Source organism: Eretmochelys imbricata, chromosome 7, assembly GCF_965152235.1.
Source record: "Eretmochelys imbricata isolate rEreImb1 chromosome 7, rEreImb1.hap1, whole genome shotgun sequence".
Lineage (NCBI taxonomy): Eukaryota > Metazoa > Chordata > Testudines > Cheloniidae > Eretmochelys > Eretmochelys imbricata.
The window spans coordinates 3,543,450-3,559,613 of NC_135578.1; the positions used below are offsets into that span (position 1 = coordinate 3,543,450).

The 16,164-nt window shown below is 41.9% G+C and overlaps 1 protein-coding gene across 3 annotated transcripts in view; it reads right to left on the reverse strand.

The window, feature by feature from the left end:
- The window catches only part of FHIT (fragile histidine triad diadenosine triphosphatase), a 1,103,012-nt gene that overhangs the window by 656,749 nt on the left and 430,099 nt on the right, over nucleotides 1-16,164 (reverse strand). For all 3 annotated transcript variants that reach the window (XM_077822782.1, XM_077822781.1, XM_077822780.1), the window contains one exon: nucleotides 142-266. In XM_077822782.1, the coding sequence (XP_077678908.1) occupies nucleotides 142-244 (103 nt within the window). In that variant the 5' untranslated portion in view covers nucleotides 245-266. The remainder of the gene's footprint in view (nucleotides 1-141; nucleotides 267-16,164) is intronic.

Sequence of the window (16,164 nt, forward strand, 5' to 3'; positions counted from 1 at the left end):
CATCCCACTGACTGGTTTCAGAATAAATATGAATAACATCTTACCTGGTCTTCAGAGTAAGCAGAGTTCTCCTTCTCCTTGGGGCACTGAGTATCTAGAGCCCATGAGTGTTCACTTCAGAAGCTTTTATGAAAAGGATACGCCCAGGGACCACTGGCTTCCTGTTTACAAGAGCGAACGACAGTTCGGTCTTCAGAAACACAACGGAAGGCTTGATGAGGTGTTGTCCAAATCGGAACGACATGGTCAATCCCAATACTCAGGACCTATAAGAGACAATAATGGAGATGATGGGGGCATGTGCATAATTTGCAGAATGATCATATGAATAAGATCATAACAATCTGGGAGGAGGAGTGGGTGGGTGGGAAATGAGTGAAGCCCATTTGATTCACCAAGGCTCCTTGCACTTTTAGCACATCACTCCCCCCCTTCCCCACCCCATTTGGCATCTATTTGGTTACCAAAGGACTTCAAGATTTCCATAAACATACTATTCCCTGTCTGGAAATGGCTGTTTAATGTTCCAAATGTATTGATTATTATTGTTAATTTCCATTTTTAACCAGTTGTGTATCATGATCTTGGCATGGCTACAGAAGACAGGACTGAGTGTTGACCATATTTCTCTCCATTTTTCATAGGGTTCGTTTATTTGTACAGAATACGCTTCGGAAAGCATAAACAGTATCTTGCTGAACCCTGAATCACAATGCATGTTAATACATACAATTATTAATAGAACGGAGTAATTACATATTCCAGATCAGAAAAAGCAGAAATTATTCAGTAGAACAAATATAGCCAGAATGAAGTAATAAAAAAGTAACCATTTACACTTAGTCCAACCTCTGATGGCAGATGGAAAGAAAATCTGAAGAAAAAGAATATATGAGGAATCTGCAAGATTTTGCAGGATTGGTGTTAGCATTCAGCCAGTAGAACAGATGCTCACTTCCATTTACTCTAATCTGCCATCAGCGTTTCTTCTTAGGGCTTGTTTACATGGTACCTTAGTCTGCACCAGCTAGGTTGTAAATTCTACTGTGTGCAAGCGTGGCATGCATGAACTGGATCACGTGGACTAAAAGATCCCTAGTGCACAAAGCATAGTACTGTTTGAAATGGGAATACATTAAAGCACACTAGAGAACTTTTAGTGCGCACTAGCAGGGCCCACACAGGTCAGTTAGTGTGTGACATGCTGTTGCACGTTACAACTTGCACCCCAGGTGATGCAGACTACGACATCATGTAGACAAGCCCTTAAATAACTCAAGCACAGCCCTGGGAGGCTGCCATCTAGGACTCCAAGTTTATGTGGGATTTCTAGGTATTTTATCAAATCAGAGTTAATAGAGAAGCTGCAGGACAAAACATGAAGTAATAAAGGGCATGGGCAAGAAATACATTATGTGAGGCCCTACCTTGTGACACAATATTTAAAACAAATCCCAAGCACTATAATATGACATCAGAACAATAACCATAGCAATTTCATGTAGGAAATATTAACACAACAGGTTATTATATTTTCAGGTAATACACTAGAGAGTATCCTGGTAGATCTCTGTAACAATTGGGTTAGTCCTTTTCTCAAATCTATAGCCCATGGAACATAGAAGGCTGGAGAGGGGGTACAGGATCCTCAAACTTCAAGCTTTAACATCTGGTGCCCCTTTCCAGTAGCTGTGTGTCAAATTCAGTGTCCTAGAAGATATCTTTTCTTGCAGTCATATTAAAACCAAAACTTGGCCAGATATATCATTAAGGCTCTGTTTAGTTACTAGAAGCTTCACTTAACAGATGGGAATGCCTTTTTTGTTGTGGCTGGGCTCACGTCTGGGAACATAAGTATTGTTATGGCCTTCACCCAGTAAGATACGCCTCTTCTTTTCTAGCTGCCAGCAGCAATTGTTATTTGTATTTTTATTGTGAGTGTTTATCACCCTTATTAACACACACTTTTAGGTACTACGATCACAGATAGAGTGTGCTTTATTTATTGGAGGAAACATTTCTCACAAAGAGGCAGAACCTGCCGAAGAGAGGTATGGAATAAGCAAAACTGCTACCTAGTGATGGAACTGCTACCTAAGTTTTCTACTAGCTAAAGACTCAAATGCACCACACATTCCCTTGCACCAGTAAATATAGAAATCAATGTACGACCAGCAGTGCTTTCTCCACTTCCAGGTTACTGGCAGCTGGAAGCAGTGTCCAGAAGACACAGGCTCCTCTTTTAAATAGCGCCAGATCCTTCTGTCGACTTCAATGAAGCTAGGCCAATTTACACCAGCTGAGGATCTGGTCCATATTGTGTAACTCGACAAATGTCAGACGGGTGAATAGACACTACTATTTTCTGTTGCAGAATCATGGATTTCTCATTGATTGTCTTAGACAGACCAACATAACAATAAGACAGACTGAATTCATGAGAGCCATGATCTTCTTCAGTGTAGGGTCGTATTTAGATTTGTTTTCCCTAACCCATCTGTAAATGTGTGCCTACCATTTGACAAGCATGACCATTTGTGTTCACAAACAACAATTCAGAGAAATTTGTTTCGTTCGATGTTCGACTGCCAATTTGTGCATACAGATTCTCTCTTTTCCTGGCCCAAAACAGTAGGTGAAAATTTAGGCTAATACCCTAACAGATAAATATCTACTACAAGGTACTAAACACCCTCTTCCCCCCGCCGCCCTTTGAGAAGTGTAGCTGTGGGTGCTCAGCCCTTCTAAAAAATTGAAACCCTTAATTTTAACACTTTCTATTGTTTAAAAATGTTGGTTTTAAAAAAAAAAAAGCATTAAGCAAAATGTTCCAGGTCTAGTACCAAATTTCATCCTTCTTAATTCAAAGTGCATCCAATTTTATCCCCTAAACATAAAGTTTATAATGGCAACACTCATTCACCCTTCCTAATACAGGCTCTGGTGTGGAATCTACTGTATGGGGGAAGAAAGCCCAGGTGAACTGCAAGCCTCTAGAAAGCCAGAGAAATGGGCTGTTTTTAGAAATACGTCTTGCACCACAGAGATTGGGTTAAATAGATTTAAACATAGGCCTATGTTGCCAGAAAGGAGGAAAACCATCCGTAGCCTTGAGAAGCAAATACCAATTTGTCAAACTATTGCTATTTGTAAACAGGAAAGACGCAAAGTTTCCTTGCGTGCACGTTACAAAGCAGATGACAACTAACAGCCCAAGTGGAGTGGACTACTGCCTCTTTGGACTCCGGCAGGTCCTCTCCCTCCATTCCTGCCTCTTCAAGATAGTATCCTTCAATGGCCATTCTCCTCTCCTGTCATTCTGAGCACATCCCTCCAGCCTTTGAATCCCCAACCTGCATTCACTTCCTCTTGCCATCTGCATCAAGTTCAAACGTTTCTGATCCTCATGCTCAAGGCTCTGAACAATTCCATCCCTTGTACGAAGCTCTGTGTTCATTTCCTGCTACTTCCAGGCTAGGGTGTACCCTCCCCTTTCTCTGGTCTTATCCCTGCCAGGCTGTCCCTGCACACGTCGCGGGGGGGGGGGCGGGGGGTGATTCCCAGAGGTCCTAGGCACACTCATGCTAAATAACTCATGCTAACTAGCCGTTGTGTTGCAGCAGGAGCGGCGGCCCAGGCTAGCCACCCTGAGGACAGAGCTGCCAAGACCTGCGAGTATGCACTCGGCATGGCTAGCCCATGCTACTGTGTCTACACTACTCCTCTTAGCCTGCTAGCTTGACGACAACGAGCTTGCGTTTGCCTGCGTGAGCTGGCTCCAAGGGCAGGGGTAAGCCATCTTCTACACGGCCTTGCACCAGCAGCCAAGGACAAAAATGCCTCCCCAATCCCATCCCTACAAAAGCACTTTTCTTTTTATCTATCAGTTATATTTCAGAAGCACAGAGTTGCCTCAATCAGCTTGGAGCCCCACTGTGCCAGAGGCTGCATAGTAAATACCAGCTCCCAGCCCCGATGAGCTTACAAGCTAAAAAATGTGAAATATAAGGCGAGTGAACAAACAAGCGAGGGAAAAGGAGGGACAGAGGAAATAGGATGTTTTTGTGTCGGTCATAGCAATCATTTTAAAAGCCCTGTGGCACAGAAGGTGAAAGGTTGTGTTCTGCAATACCCACTTCTCATACGAGCAGCACGGAATCAAAACAGCAATAACTAAACCAGAATGTCAGAAACCTGAACAATCTGCAAGAACCACTTATTGCTTTTGATTTAAAGAACAAGCTGAAGCCTCTAAAATAGAATTAAAGAAGCAGAGAGCCCGAGTTTCAGGCAATGCACTAGGAGAACAGGAGGCTAAGTTTGCTGCCATAGTCCGAGATAATAAAGCATAAGGTGATGACCTTGGAAATAAAGCCCAGGTCCCATGCTCAAATAACAGAAACTCCAGGGAAGCTAGAAACTGATGACCTGGTGCTTTTTTATTCTAACTATCTCGCTGAATTACTAGGGGCCTTAGTGTTTGTGGACTTTGCCTGTCTAATGGTGGCTTTGAGACTCACTGTGAAAAATAATCAAATCCCACTCCAGAGTGTACGGTAACAGTATGCTGTGAAATTCTTCAAGTTGCAAAAAGAAACCAATATTAAGAACAGCAAGCGCCAAGGTTGACCTTGTTTTTAAGGGCTTCATGATTCACACAGTTTACATCAATTCTGTGCACTGGCATCTCCAAAGATGGAGAAGTTCTACACAAATTAAAGCATCACTGCCGGAGCTGGACATGGGACAGGCAAGGTTAAACACTGAAAGGAGAGGAAAGCTATAAACAGTGTCTAGCCAGTGAAAACTTTTACAACAAAGCTGCTGGCACAATGCTTTCTAAAGGTCTAAACACAGCGAATCAGGTGGACTTAGGTAGGACACTCTTTGGTGCTTTTGAAGTCCATCTTGATTAAATTCTGGACTAGATTGTCCCTTTTGAGCCTGCAAGGTGCTGATTGCAATAGGAACTGAGGGTGCTCAGCACCTTGTTGGATGGAAACCTTTGGTGCCCAGTAGTATGGAGCAGCTGGGCTGCAGACGGCATCCTGAGAAGAAATTCTGTCGTTACTCAGCTAGAATTTCTTCCAGAGGCTCCCGCGCAGTATGCACTAGCCCAGCAGCTAAGAGGGGTGCGGGGTGCTGCCCCTCCTCCTGCTTCTGGGCATGGGCAGCTCCCCTTGCTGCCTGAGAGTGGGCCCTAGCCACAGCCCACTCTGTCTTAGTGCAGGCAGCACATGTCCACTGGGTCAGCAGGAGTAAGCAGCACCCGAGATCCCAGCACGACTGCACTGGCATGGTAGGGGGGTGTGTGCAGGAAGGGAGCTCCTTATACCGCTTGCCACAATATGCACCCAGTCAGATGCTGGCCATAATCTGGACCTCTGTGTGTTCATATTAAACATGAACTATGTGTTGTGAGGGCTGAGTTTCTATGGAGTCATCATACTGAAGGCATGTCCTTTCTCAGTCCTTTAGGGCAACTTTATAAGAGAACTGTCAACTCTACTGAGGAGACCCCCTGTTTAACAAACTCAATACCGTGACGGAAATAAATGGATACAGTGTCCCCAACAAAAGAGGTTGGATCCTCAGTTTCCTTCCAGCATCGGGCACAAATTTACAAGGCTTCTTTTCTTTGCTTATATAAACTATGGTAGTAGAAAGCAATTTGTACAATTTGTGCAGCCTGTGCCATGCTCTCCCCTTCTATTCCCCCACACCCCTGGAAACATTTGTTCTGTGGTGTGGGTTTTAAAGAACTAGCTATTGGATTAATTAAAGATGGATGTGCCATGCACACCCTCATGTACTTAAGATATTCCCATTCCGAGATGTCCTGATCCTTGAGACACCACCACTTCGTGTTATTTGTCACGGCATTTGCCAATTCCGGAAGGCTAACTACTAGCTGATTAGTATAAAGCAACAGTCCTGCAGCTGCCTAGTTGTGAGCTCTGATAAAGCTCATCTCAGGTGTACGTAGAACATTGGGCCCACAGGTGAGACATCACAGTTAGGTTCACAGCCTGAAGTCATCTGGCTTCACGCTGCAGTTATATTACATTCAGTTTCAGAAGATTATTATAAATTCATTTCTGTCTTGACTCCTTCTGACGCAACAACTTTAACATGGATTTTTATCAAATGTATAGATTTTATTCCTTTTGCTGTTTAGTAGTGGGTCTGTCTTGCTCCTGTCTCTTGTGCCAGTGACAGGGAGAACAAGGGAGGATTAGAACTTTTTTTAAACAAAGAATGCTCAGTAGTCACCAGCATGCTTCATTTAAGCTGTCTTTTTTTTTTTTTAATTCTCTTGGGAGAAAAGGTTGTGCTTTTTCAGTATGTTTTTGCTGGGCTTATCAGCAGGTTAGTGCAATGCGTAGTCTTCTGTGCTCATAATCTATTGTAAAGCTAAAAAAGGAAATGTGGAATGGGCGGAATTTAAAAGGTCACGGCTGCTCAATGACATAATGCTGCACGGCTCGAAAAATCCAGAGGGCACTGAAGCAGGTAACTGCTGCCAAAATGGTAGGTTTTCACTCATCTGAATTCTACCCACTAAGTGCTTGAAGGAGTTGTAAACTAGAAGAAATCTATCCAGTACATGGGTATGCATGCAGATAGAGGATAGGCAGGTCTAGTGTGAACCAGGCTTCCCCACTCACTGGAACCTGCTCACTCAGTCAGTCTGCTCCTCTTGAAGATTTTCAAATTGTCATGTAATGAGGTTACTGCCAGTTACAAAAGTAACAAACTTAATTAAGTGCAAGACGTTTCTTCTTTATAAATAGTCTCCTCTAGCACTAAGGAGGAAAATAGCATGATAAAGTTAGATTGTAGCAAAAAAGCCATTCTTAATAAGAAAAGATTGAGGCCCAATTTAACAGGGTTACTCTTCCCACTGTTCTAATGAGAAGTATATTTACTCTCCTTCAGACTGCACTTGACAAACACACCAATTACAATGCCTATTTCATCTTGCTAATTACGTCTCCTTCAGTTTGTGTTTCTGTATTTGAAGGTGGGGGAGGTGGAGGGCATAGAGTATTGCGGGGTTAATAAGGGCAAGCTCAGCCAGTGCACCAATTTTACAGCAACAAGAGGTCTCAAACCCACAATTTTTTTTTCCTTCTTTTTTTTTTTTAAAAAAAAAAAACACTGAAAAATCTTTTGTTAGGATTTTGCATTACAGCCCACCCATGGCAGATGTACCAACTGTTCTACAAAAAATGCTGCCATAGGCATCTATGATCAACTGTAAAATACAAAAAGAAAAGGAGGACTTGTGGCACCTTAGAGACTAACCAATTTATTTGAGCATGAGCTTTCGTGAGCTACAGCTCACTTCATCGGATACATACTGTGGAAAATACAGTGAGGAGATTTATATACACATGTGCTTATGCTCAGATAGATTGGTTAGTCTCTAAGATGCCACAAGTACTCCTTTTCTTTTTGCGAATACAGACTAACACAGCTGCTACTCTGAAACCTTTAAAAATACAAGTTGTGATTGGTAATTTTTCCAAAAAGCAAATTTTGATTTGCCATGATCATTTCCTTACAGGATTTCATTTTCCTCCTCACATCATTTTTATTCGAGAAGTTCTCTGAAATTAGACCTTGTTCCCTTTTTCCTTTTTTTAAACTTTCTGTTTTCTTAGAAATACAGTCCTTAGTGCGGTTTGTACAAAACGCATGCTTTGAGGCCAAATGCTTTTTCAGAAAAAATAAAACAATTTAAGATGTCCAATAAGCTAGCTAAGTATAAATGGGATGAACTGGATATTTGTGAATTATTTTTGTACCTATTATAGAACAGTAAAGGAAGTTCAACCAATCACAATGTGAGACTGACTGATCATTAAAATAGTATAAGTTTGAATGAGTAGGGCGTCCTGTACTAACAGTGATACCATATCTTGGGAGAATTCCTGGCCACATTGACTTGAAAGGAGCCAGGATTTACCCCTTACATTTCTGTAGAAAATTTTGTTCTACGAGATCTTGTTATAATGCAGACGGTCCTGGCCTGCTCCCTAGTTGTCAGGCACTAGGGTGACCAGATGTCCCGATTTTATAGGGACAGTCCTGATTTGGGGGTCTCTCTCTTATATAGGCTCCTATTATCCTCCCACCCCCGCCCTGATTTTTCACATTTGCTGTCTGGTCACCCTATCAGGCATGGCATTGCAAGTGAGTCCTGCTTTGGTTTTCCTCTCACCCAGGATAGACAAGCCCAAGTCGGACTTTAAGTACTATGGAGTGCTCACTGCCCCTCTTTGGAGGGGCTCGTTTATTAACAGAAAAGCATAAGCATAGCATAAGCAGACCTGTCTCCCAGCTAAAATGCTGGGGTTAAGAGTAAATCCTAGATTACCTGTTCCCATCTGAGTCTACTGGTCACCTCTGTCCAGGCCCTTTTCTAGTAAGGCTCTCTCAACTTGGGTCTCTTCACCCAGAGCCAGGTCTCTTGCCGCTACCCGGGTAGACTCCTTCTTCAGAGCCACGGTCCATGGAGATCTGTCAACTGCAGCTTTTCCCTGGGATGGCACATACTCCCCAGCAGGCTGGGCTTCCTCCCACTGTTTGCAAAATCCCTTTCTGGAGACCAGGCCTTCCTCAATACCAGCCTCTGCAGCTCTCTCTTCAGGAACCTCCTATCCCTAGGAGCATCTCCTTGGCTCCCTGCTCTGGTGGCCTCTCCAGAGGATTCCCCATCCCCAGGAGCACACCCTCCAGGGTCCCTGCTACAGTGAACTCTCCTGATCAGCTCTCAGCAGCACCTCTTCTCAGAAGCTTCCTGTGTCCTCGGACATGCATTCCCTAACTAAGCTCAGGTTACCGTTCTATTAGGTCCAGGTGCTCCTTTACCCATTCAACTTTAAGTAGCCACCTGGGGCAGTCCATTACCCCTAAGTGAGCCTTCAGAAGCAAGTTGTGGACAGACAGGGCCATGACTGATCCCAAAATACTTGTCCAGGTTGGAAGAGCAACAGCGATGTGGATCCCGATTCCACTGAAGCCAAGAGCAAAATCCATCCATCCAGGGCTTTGTCTGTGTGTGTTTTGTTTTTTTTTTTTTAAATGGAAGCAAAGCCAGGTTTCCAGAGCCATTGCCTGACATTAAGGGGAGGAGAGGCATTGAACAAGAAGCACCAGAGCATCTTTAATGTCTATGCAGATCTGATAGAAACTTGTGTTAAAGGACCCTCACACTGTAAGCTGACTAGAAGTCAACCTCATAAGGATGAACAGCCTGAGAGTCACCATGGCTGAGATCTGAATGTGATTTCTTAACCACTGACATCCCATGCCTCTGGCTCTTGGCAATGGGGAAGCAGGTCAGAGGTTTTTAAAAATGATAATCTAACAAAGCAAAAAGCAGAGGTGTCTCATTTTTGTAAGGTTACTTCTGCTTACCTAAAGTGTTGTCAGAGGGCTGTCCCTTGAGATCTTAACATGTTCAGCTTCACTTCATGGTCCTAAATATTCCCAAGTCCTCATGTGGCACTCCCCTGACATCACTATAGGTAAGTACAAGTAAGCTTATAAAGATACAACATAAGATGTTGTAAAACAGACCACTAAGCACATATGTGCAAAATAATTAAGACTGATCCTATAATCGCTCAGGGCTAACATGGTAATATACTGCAGAAACAATTCTCCTTTCATGAGAGAATTCTTAAACTGGTCACAATTTGTCATTTTAGAGTAGTAAATATCCACCTGCTTGCTACTTAGGGAATTCAGAAAACCCTTACCAATTTTAATTATAAATATGTACAAAGCATTTTAAGTAGAAAAATAAAGATAAACAATGAAAATTTTTCTCAGTGCCTTCACTTAAAAAAAAAAACAGACTACCCCCTTCCCTGTAGCTTTACAATTGCAAATATAAACTTGTTTCCTAAGACATTCAAAAATGTAGACAATTGGTGTGAGACACACTGTATTTTCCACTGAATGCATCCGATGAAGTGAGCTGTAGCTCACAAAAGCTTATGCTCAAATAAATTGGTTAGTCTCTAAGGTGCCACAAGTCCTCCTTTTCTTTTTGTATTTAACGAAAGAAAATAAGTGCTCAACAAAAAATTAAGGCTAAACTCAGATTCTTTCATGACTTTTCTACATTGCACAGTTTTGCCTTTTATCCTGCAAAACTGTTCCCTTCAAATATATTTCTGGCACTCCCCCCCAAAAGGGTTTGATTATGTGGAACATGACATTTCTACTCAAAACAACTCTGCATTCTCCACCATTTCAGAGTAATAATGCATAATGAACGAAAGCAACTCTGTGAGCAGTCTCCTGCTTTCTCTGCCACTCCATGATGTTTTCGCATCTGTCTCTCTCTTTTTTCTTTGGATCTATTATAAGAATGAAGTCTATATAATTCAGCATACAGCTGTTTAACCTGAACACACCACAATGTTTGGCATTGCTCTTATCAGCAGGAACTATTCTGTTATTTCTGATTAAAGCATCTGTAAACACACTAGGGAGAAAAAAGTGTTCTATACTTAGCAATATCCTCTGGCTCTGCTCACACAATGGGGCAAGGTCTAATTGCTTCCCTTCATTTCCTCCTACCTCAGAACAAGGTCCCTGTAGCACTGGCCATGAGGCACCTCTGCAGTGTCCCACTCCTCTTTTCTCCTTCACATGACTCCCTAAATTCCCCATAGTCCAAAGGAAAGTTAAAACATTCCCCACCTGGGTCCAAATTAGTAAGTCCTCAGGGACACACTAGCCCTCCAGGGCCCAACCCCAGTTCACTGTCTCTCCCCACTTACTGGGGGATGAGGGAGGAGAGATTCCAGTCCTCTTTCCTCCCCAAAAGCTGGGTCACAGTTCAATGGCTGTGTAGAAGCCAGTCTTGCTCCTTACAGCTGCTTCTTCAAGCTTTCTACGGATTCTCAGGTGCCTGTTTCCTGACTATCTCCCCAGTTTACTGCCAGGTTTCCTACCTCTGGCAGTCTCAGCTATACCTCTATTGGCAGCTCCCTACTGCCTTTTGTATTGGGAATCACCTGATTCCTCTCAGGTGGGACTCATCTTATAATCAGGGCTGGCTTAGCCCCAGGCTCTCCAGCCCAAGGGCAAGTCTGTTACAGTCCCCAGCTAAAGACTCTCCCATCCAACAAACCAAAGGATAGAATTCAACTGCAGTTTTTGTTCCCCATCTGAAAAGCAGCAGCCAGATTACACAGTAGCATACGGCTCTGATTTTCAGAGGGGGCCTTAGGAAGTTCGATTCCCAAATCCATTTGAAAATCCTGGTCTACATGCTCCAAGGGCTCACCTACATGGGGATATCTAGGAAAATTAATCCAAATTAACTAAAGGTGTGAAATTGAAGTAGATAAATTAAACCGCATGAAACCCATGTGAACAACCTCATTCAGAATTAAAGGGTAGTTCTACAAAGCAGACACCTACAGCTGACCTGTGCCAGCTGACTCAGGTTTGCGGGGCTGTTTCATTGCTGTGTAGACTTCCAGGCTAGGGCTGCAGCCTGACCTCTGGGACCTTCCCACCTTGCAGGGTACTAAAGCCTGGGTTCCAGCCCAGACGCCTACACAGCACTGAAACAGCCCCACAGTCCGAGCTTGAGCCAGCTGGCACAAACCAGCTGCAAGTATCTAATTGCTATGTAGACATACCTGAAGTGGCTTTAATTCAGTTTAACTTAATTCAGTTCTACAGTGAATTAAACTAAACCAAATTAAGGCCACTTAAGTTCTGAACAAACAGCATCCACACAGGGATTTAATGCAGTTTAACTAATCCCCTTCAAACCCACATCTTTAGTTAATTTGGATTGATTTTCCTGGATGTCCTCAAGTAGACAAGCCCTTAGGGTGGTGTTTAATGCACTACATGGGTATACAAGAGAGGAGAAGAGTATATGGGAAAGCTTCAATTTTCACCACCTTCTATAGCAACTGGGCAGGAATCCCATCAGAAGTGGACCAGCTTCTCTGCCAGCCAGCCCGTCATGGCCTTCATGGTATGGAGCCTAGGGGGGATGGCCATGTTTCCAGTGAAGCTAGCCTGTATGCTGCAGTCTGTAGCACATACCAATCAGGGATGCTTTTCAAAGGAATAGCATTGTGTCTCCATTCTGGATAGATAGGATGTGTGTTATAGCCTACACATGACCAGCTCTGCTTCACTTCCCAACTCCTATCTATAAGGGTGGGGCTTCACCCAAGGCTAGTTTCAAACCCTTCCACAGATTTTATTCTTTTTTTTTTTAAAGTGAATACTACTTGCCTTTTAGTGGTGACCTCTGCACCTCCATTGTATAGGTCTGCACGGAGAGTGTGTGAAAAATCTCAACGTTTGACTAGCTAAGCAAGCCAATTGTACTTAGAACGGACCAGTTTCTTTAGTTTTTATGATCCCGTTAATGAATGTGAAGTTATACACTACCAAGAAGAACAGATGATTGAAGGCTGAGGAGACTAGAGAACTGGACAGCCCAACAAACTCACGAATGAAAAACAGTTTTGGGGGGGAAAAAAATGACATGAACATGTTAAAAATGCTCTAGGAACTTCAACTTGCGTGACACGTACTTATTTAGAAAATAACTCATTTAATTCTTGACCATGATAAAACCACAAGCTGAGGAGTTAAGCTAGCAATGTGTAGCCTTGGGGCTTTGCATACATGTCTGCCTGCCTGTGTGGATCTGGTTACACGGTAAGACCACAATCTTTCCGTAAGAATCACCAGTTTTCAAATAATGCATAAGGTGCAAACATACCACACTTCAAACACTGGCCACATATACTATCTTGCCCTCCACTCTGCTTTTTGTAGAACAAACATATAATGTGACCAATGTGAAACAAAATTCCACTCATGCATTCTAGTGGAGTTATTTTATGTCCATTTCACACCAGAATACACTAGCATTGACGGAGCACAAGGTAATGTTCCAGACAATATCTTTTAAATAGAATCCCATTTCAAGACTCCAGTGCTCAAAAGTGTTTTAGTTTTACAACCATCTGAACCTGCATTTCTGTATCTGTCTTTTCTTACGTTAGTAGATGTAAGACTGAGATGAGGTCTCCTCTTCCTGGTGGTGGAATTGGCACCAAAAGTAGTAACTTTTCAAAATCAGAAATAAAAGCATCAGGAGTAGGAAAGGCCATTTTAATCAAAAACTCATCCAATGTAAAATCAACATATTCACCTGACCACTACACTCCTCTGTGGTGATGAACAGAGCAAAATATATACAATCTACATTAATAAAAATAATGGCGTTCCCAAACCTCTCCTAGATGTTAATCTACTAGCAAAATACTGTATTTTAAATGTTCTGGTTAGAACTAGTCATCCACACAGCTGTCCTGATGAATGGCAAAATTAGTTAGGTATTAAGCTTTGCCTGTGCAAGCCAAATACTGATGAATGAGGCCTTCAGTGTTGTAATAATGATAGTGAGTAATGGAACAACCAAAGGTTGTTAAGAAAGAACACTGAATAATGTATTACCAAGACTGAGATCAAGGAAAATATTTTTTATCAAGGAAATAAAAAGATTAATATTAATCATGGCTTTTTTAAAAGCAGAAAAATGAAGTGCAAAAAGAGGAGAATTTCAGGTACTGCTACAGTATGCAGTGACTGGCTGAAATTATACTGTGAAAATCCATTTTCTAGGGTGACTCCCTAGGGCTACATTACATGCTAGAGGAAGAATAGAAGATTGTGCCATTTCTCTGAATACAAAGGCATAAGGAACATTCTACTTGGGTGAGGTGGAGATAGTGGGTTATAGAGAATAGTGAGCCGTGCCGAAACAGCGGAGTTTAAATTTATTCCCTTTAAGGTCACAAAAATATAAGAGCGCTAACATGACAGAACAAGGACTGTTCTTTGGCTAAACCCTTCAGTGAGAAAAGGCGGCTTTAAAAACCACAGAAAGCAAAAGAAGCCAGTATCTTTTAGTATTCCTATTTATTTCTGACATAGCACTGTACGAATGCACTTTATGACATTGTAAAAACACCTGATCCTTCCCTTCAGTGGTTTACAATCTAATCTGGATTAATATAATTCAAATGTCTACAGGACAAGGCACAGGAGCTGGGGCAGGGTGGAGTTGTAGAAAACTAGTAACAGGATGCTAAGTGAAAGAAGATTTTAAGAACAGGTGCCCAGGAAAAAGACAGCTCTTCTACAAGTCAGGGGCCCAGTGTGAAAGAGAACCCCAGTTTGAGACAAGAAGGATGAGACAAAAGGGAGCATTATGGCAACAGGATTGTACAGAGTTCAGGGCCAGGATGGGAATAATAGGATTTTGTAAATTCATCCAAAAAACAGTAGTTTGCAGAGAGAGATGCTTTGCTACAACTCTGAGAGGAGCAGTACAGACTTCACAGTCCAGGAGAAGGGTGTGTTTGTGGGCGGGGGGAGCGCTCTCTCTATATTATGGCAGCTTCCCAGGGCTGCCTGAGGGTCAACAGCATAGCATACTGCAGCCCCACATCCAAAATCCCCCTTCTTTTCCCAGCCTCACTCCCCATCCTCCCACCCCCATATCAGGGTTTGCAAGGGAGTCTTCAAGAGGCAGACTTATGGCTGTTTTCCACAGTGCCTGAACCAGAGGAATCCTTCCCTGGCCAGATCTGAGGCTTTTAGGAATGCTTTATGCTGCTCCAACTGTTTTTCTTCTCATAAAGGGACAGAGATGGGATGAGAATTTGTACCCAAGGAGTTTGTCATTAAAACACTTTAAATGCTCTATTTGTGCCCTGAGGTCTGACAAAATTAAGATATTTCAGGAGTGGGGCATGAACTTCCTCAGGAACATGACAACCAAAGGATTCAAAGAAATAGTATTTTAGCATTACAGTAGAAGCTCAGAGTTATGAAGACTAGAATTACAAACTGACTGTCAACCACACATCCGATTTGGAACCAGAATCAGGCAGCAGCAAAGACCAAAACAAAAAACAAAAACAAAAAAACCACCCACCAAATCACCCAAATACAATACAGTATTGTGTTAAATGTAAACTACTAAAAAATAAAGGGAAAGTTTTAAAAAATTGACAAGGTAAGGAAACTGTTTCTGTGCTTGTTTCATTTAAATTAACATGGTTAAAAGCAGCATTTTTTCTTCTGCATAGTAACCTTTCAAAGCTGTATTAAGTCAATGTTCAGCTGTAAACTTTTGAAACAACCACCGTAACGTTTTGTTCAGAATTACAAACATTTCAGAGTTCTGAACACTCTCTGTTCCCAAGGTGTTTGTAACTCTTAGGTTCTACTGTAATAACTGTTTTGTGCTCCACAGCATTTGAGAATGCACTGTAGCTTATTATATGCCACCGTATAGGGGACATATAGGACACCATACGAGTCTGATCCAGTGCACTGATCTACCTAATGGTTTGTCATTATGATATTAAAGAGATGGCAATTATATTGCTACTCTAAGAAACCCACTGTACTCCCCAGAGATACATAAGAGAAGAATCAAGTGTTGAGCACTCAGGGCCCAAACTCATCTGTATAGAATCAGTTGACTCAGTAGTGAAAGAAGAAATATGCCTTCTATTCAAAAATTCTTAGAACAAATCATGTAATTTGTCATGTTTGTCTTGTTTTTTTAATAAAACCGAACTAAATTTACTAATAAGCACAGCTAATACCACCTCTTTAGTACAAAACCACCAGAAACAGACAAATATCCAGTTTCTCTTCTTCAGAAGAAAGTACTTTAAAAAACAGATAAAACATTGTAGAGAGGAAGTAAAGTCTAACCTTATAAACAGAATCACAGCCAAAGGCAATGATTACACGGTTGGAATGCCCAAAGATTCCACAAACAAAATCATAAAAACAAATGCATAGCAATACTTGAACACCAAATAAAATAAAATAAAACAAAACAAAACAATGTACAGGAAAATAAGAGAGTGAGAAGTTTTGAAATAAGATTTATCATATGTAATCTCATTCTCAATGCAATGTGTTGAAATCATCAGAAGTTAGTGTTACCCCTGTGTGTACAATTCTGCATTTGTCATGTTCTTAGCATTTCCTATAATACTTGAGTGTCCTCAAGAGCATTTTTATCTTGCTGTATTAATAAAAATGCATAATATAGATATTGGGAGAATAAGGCAG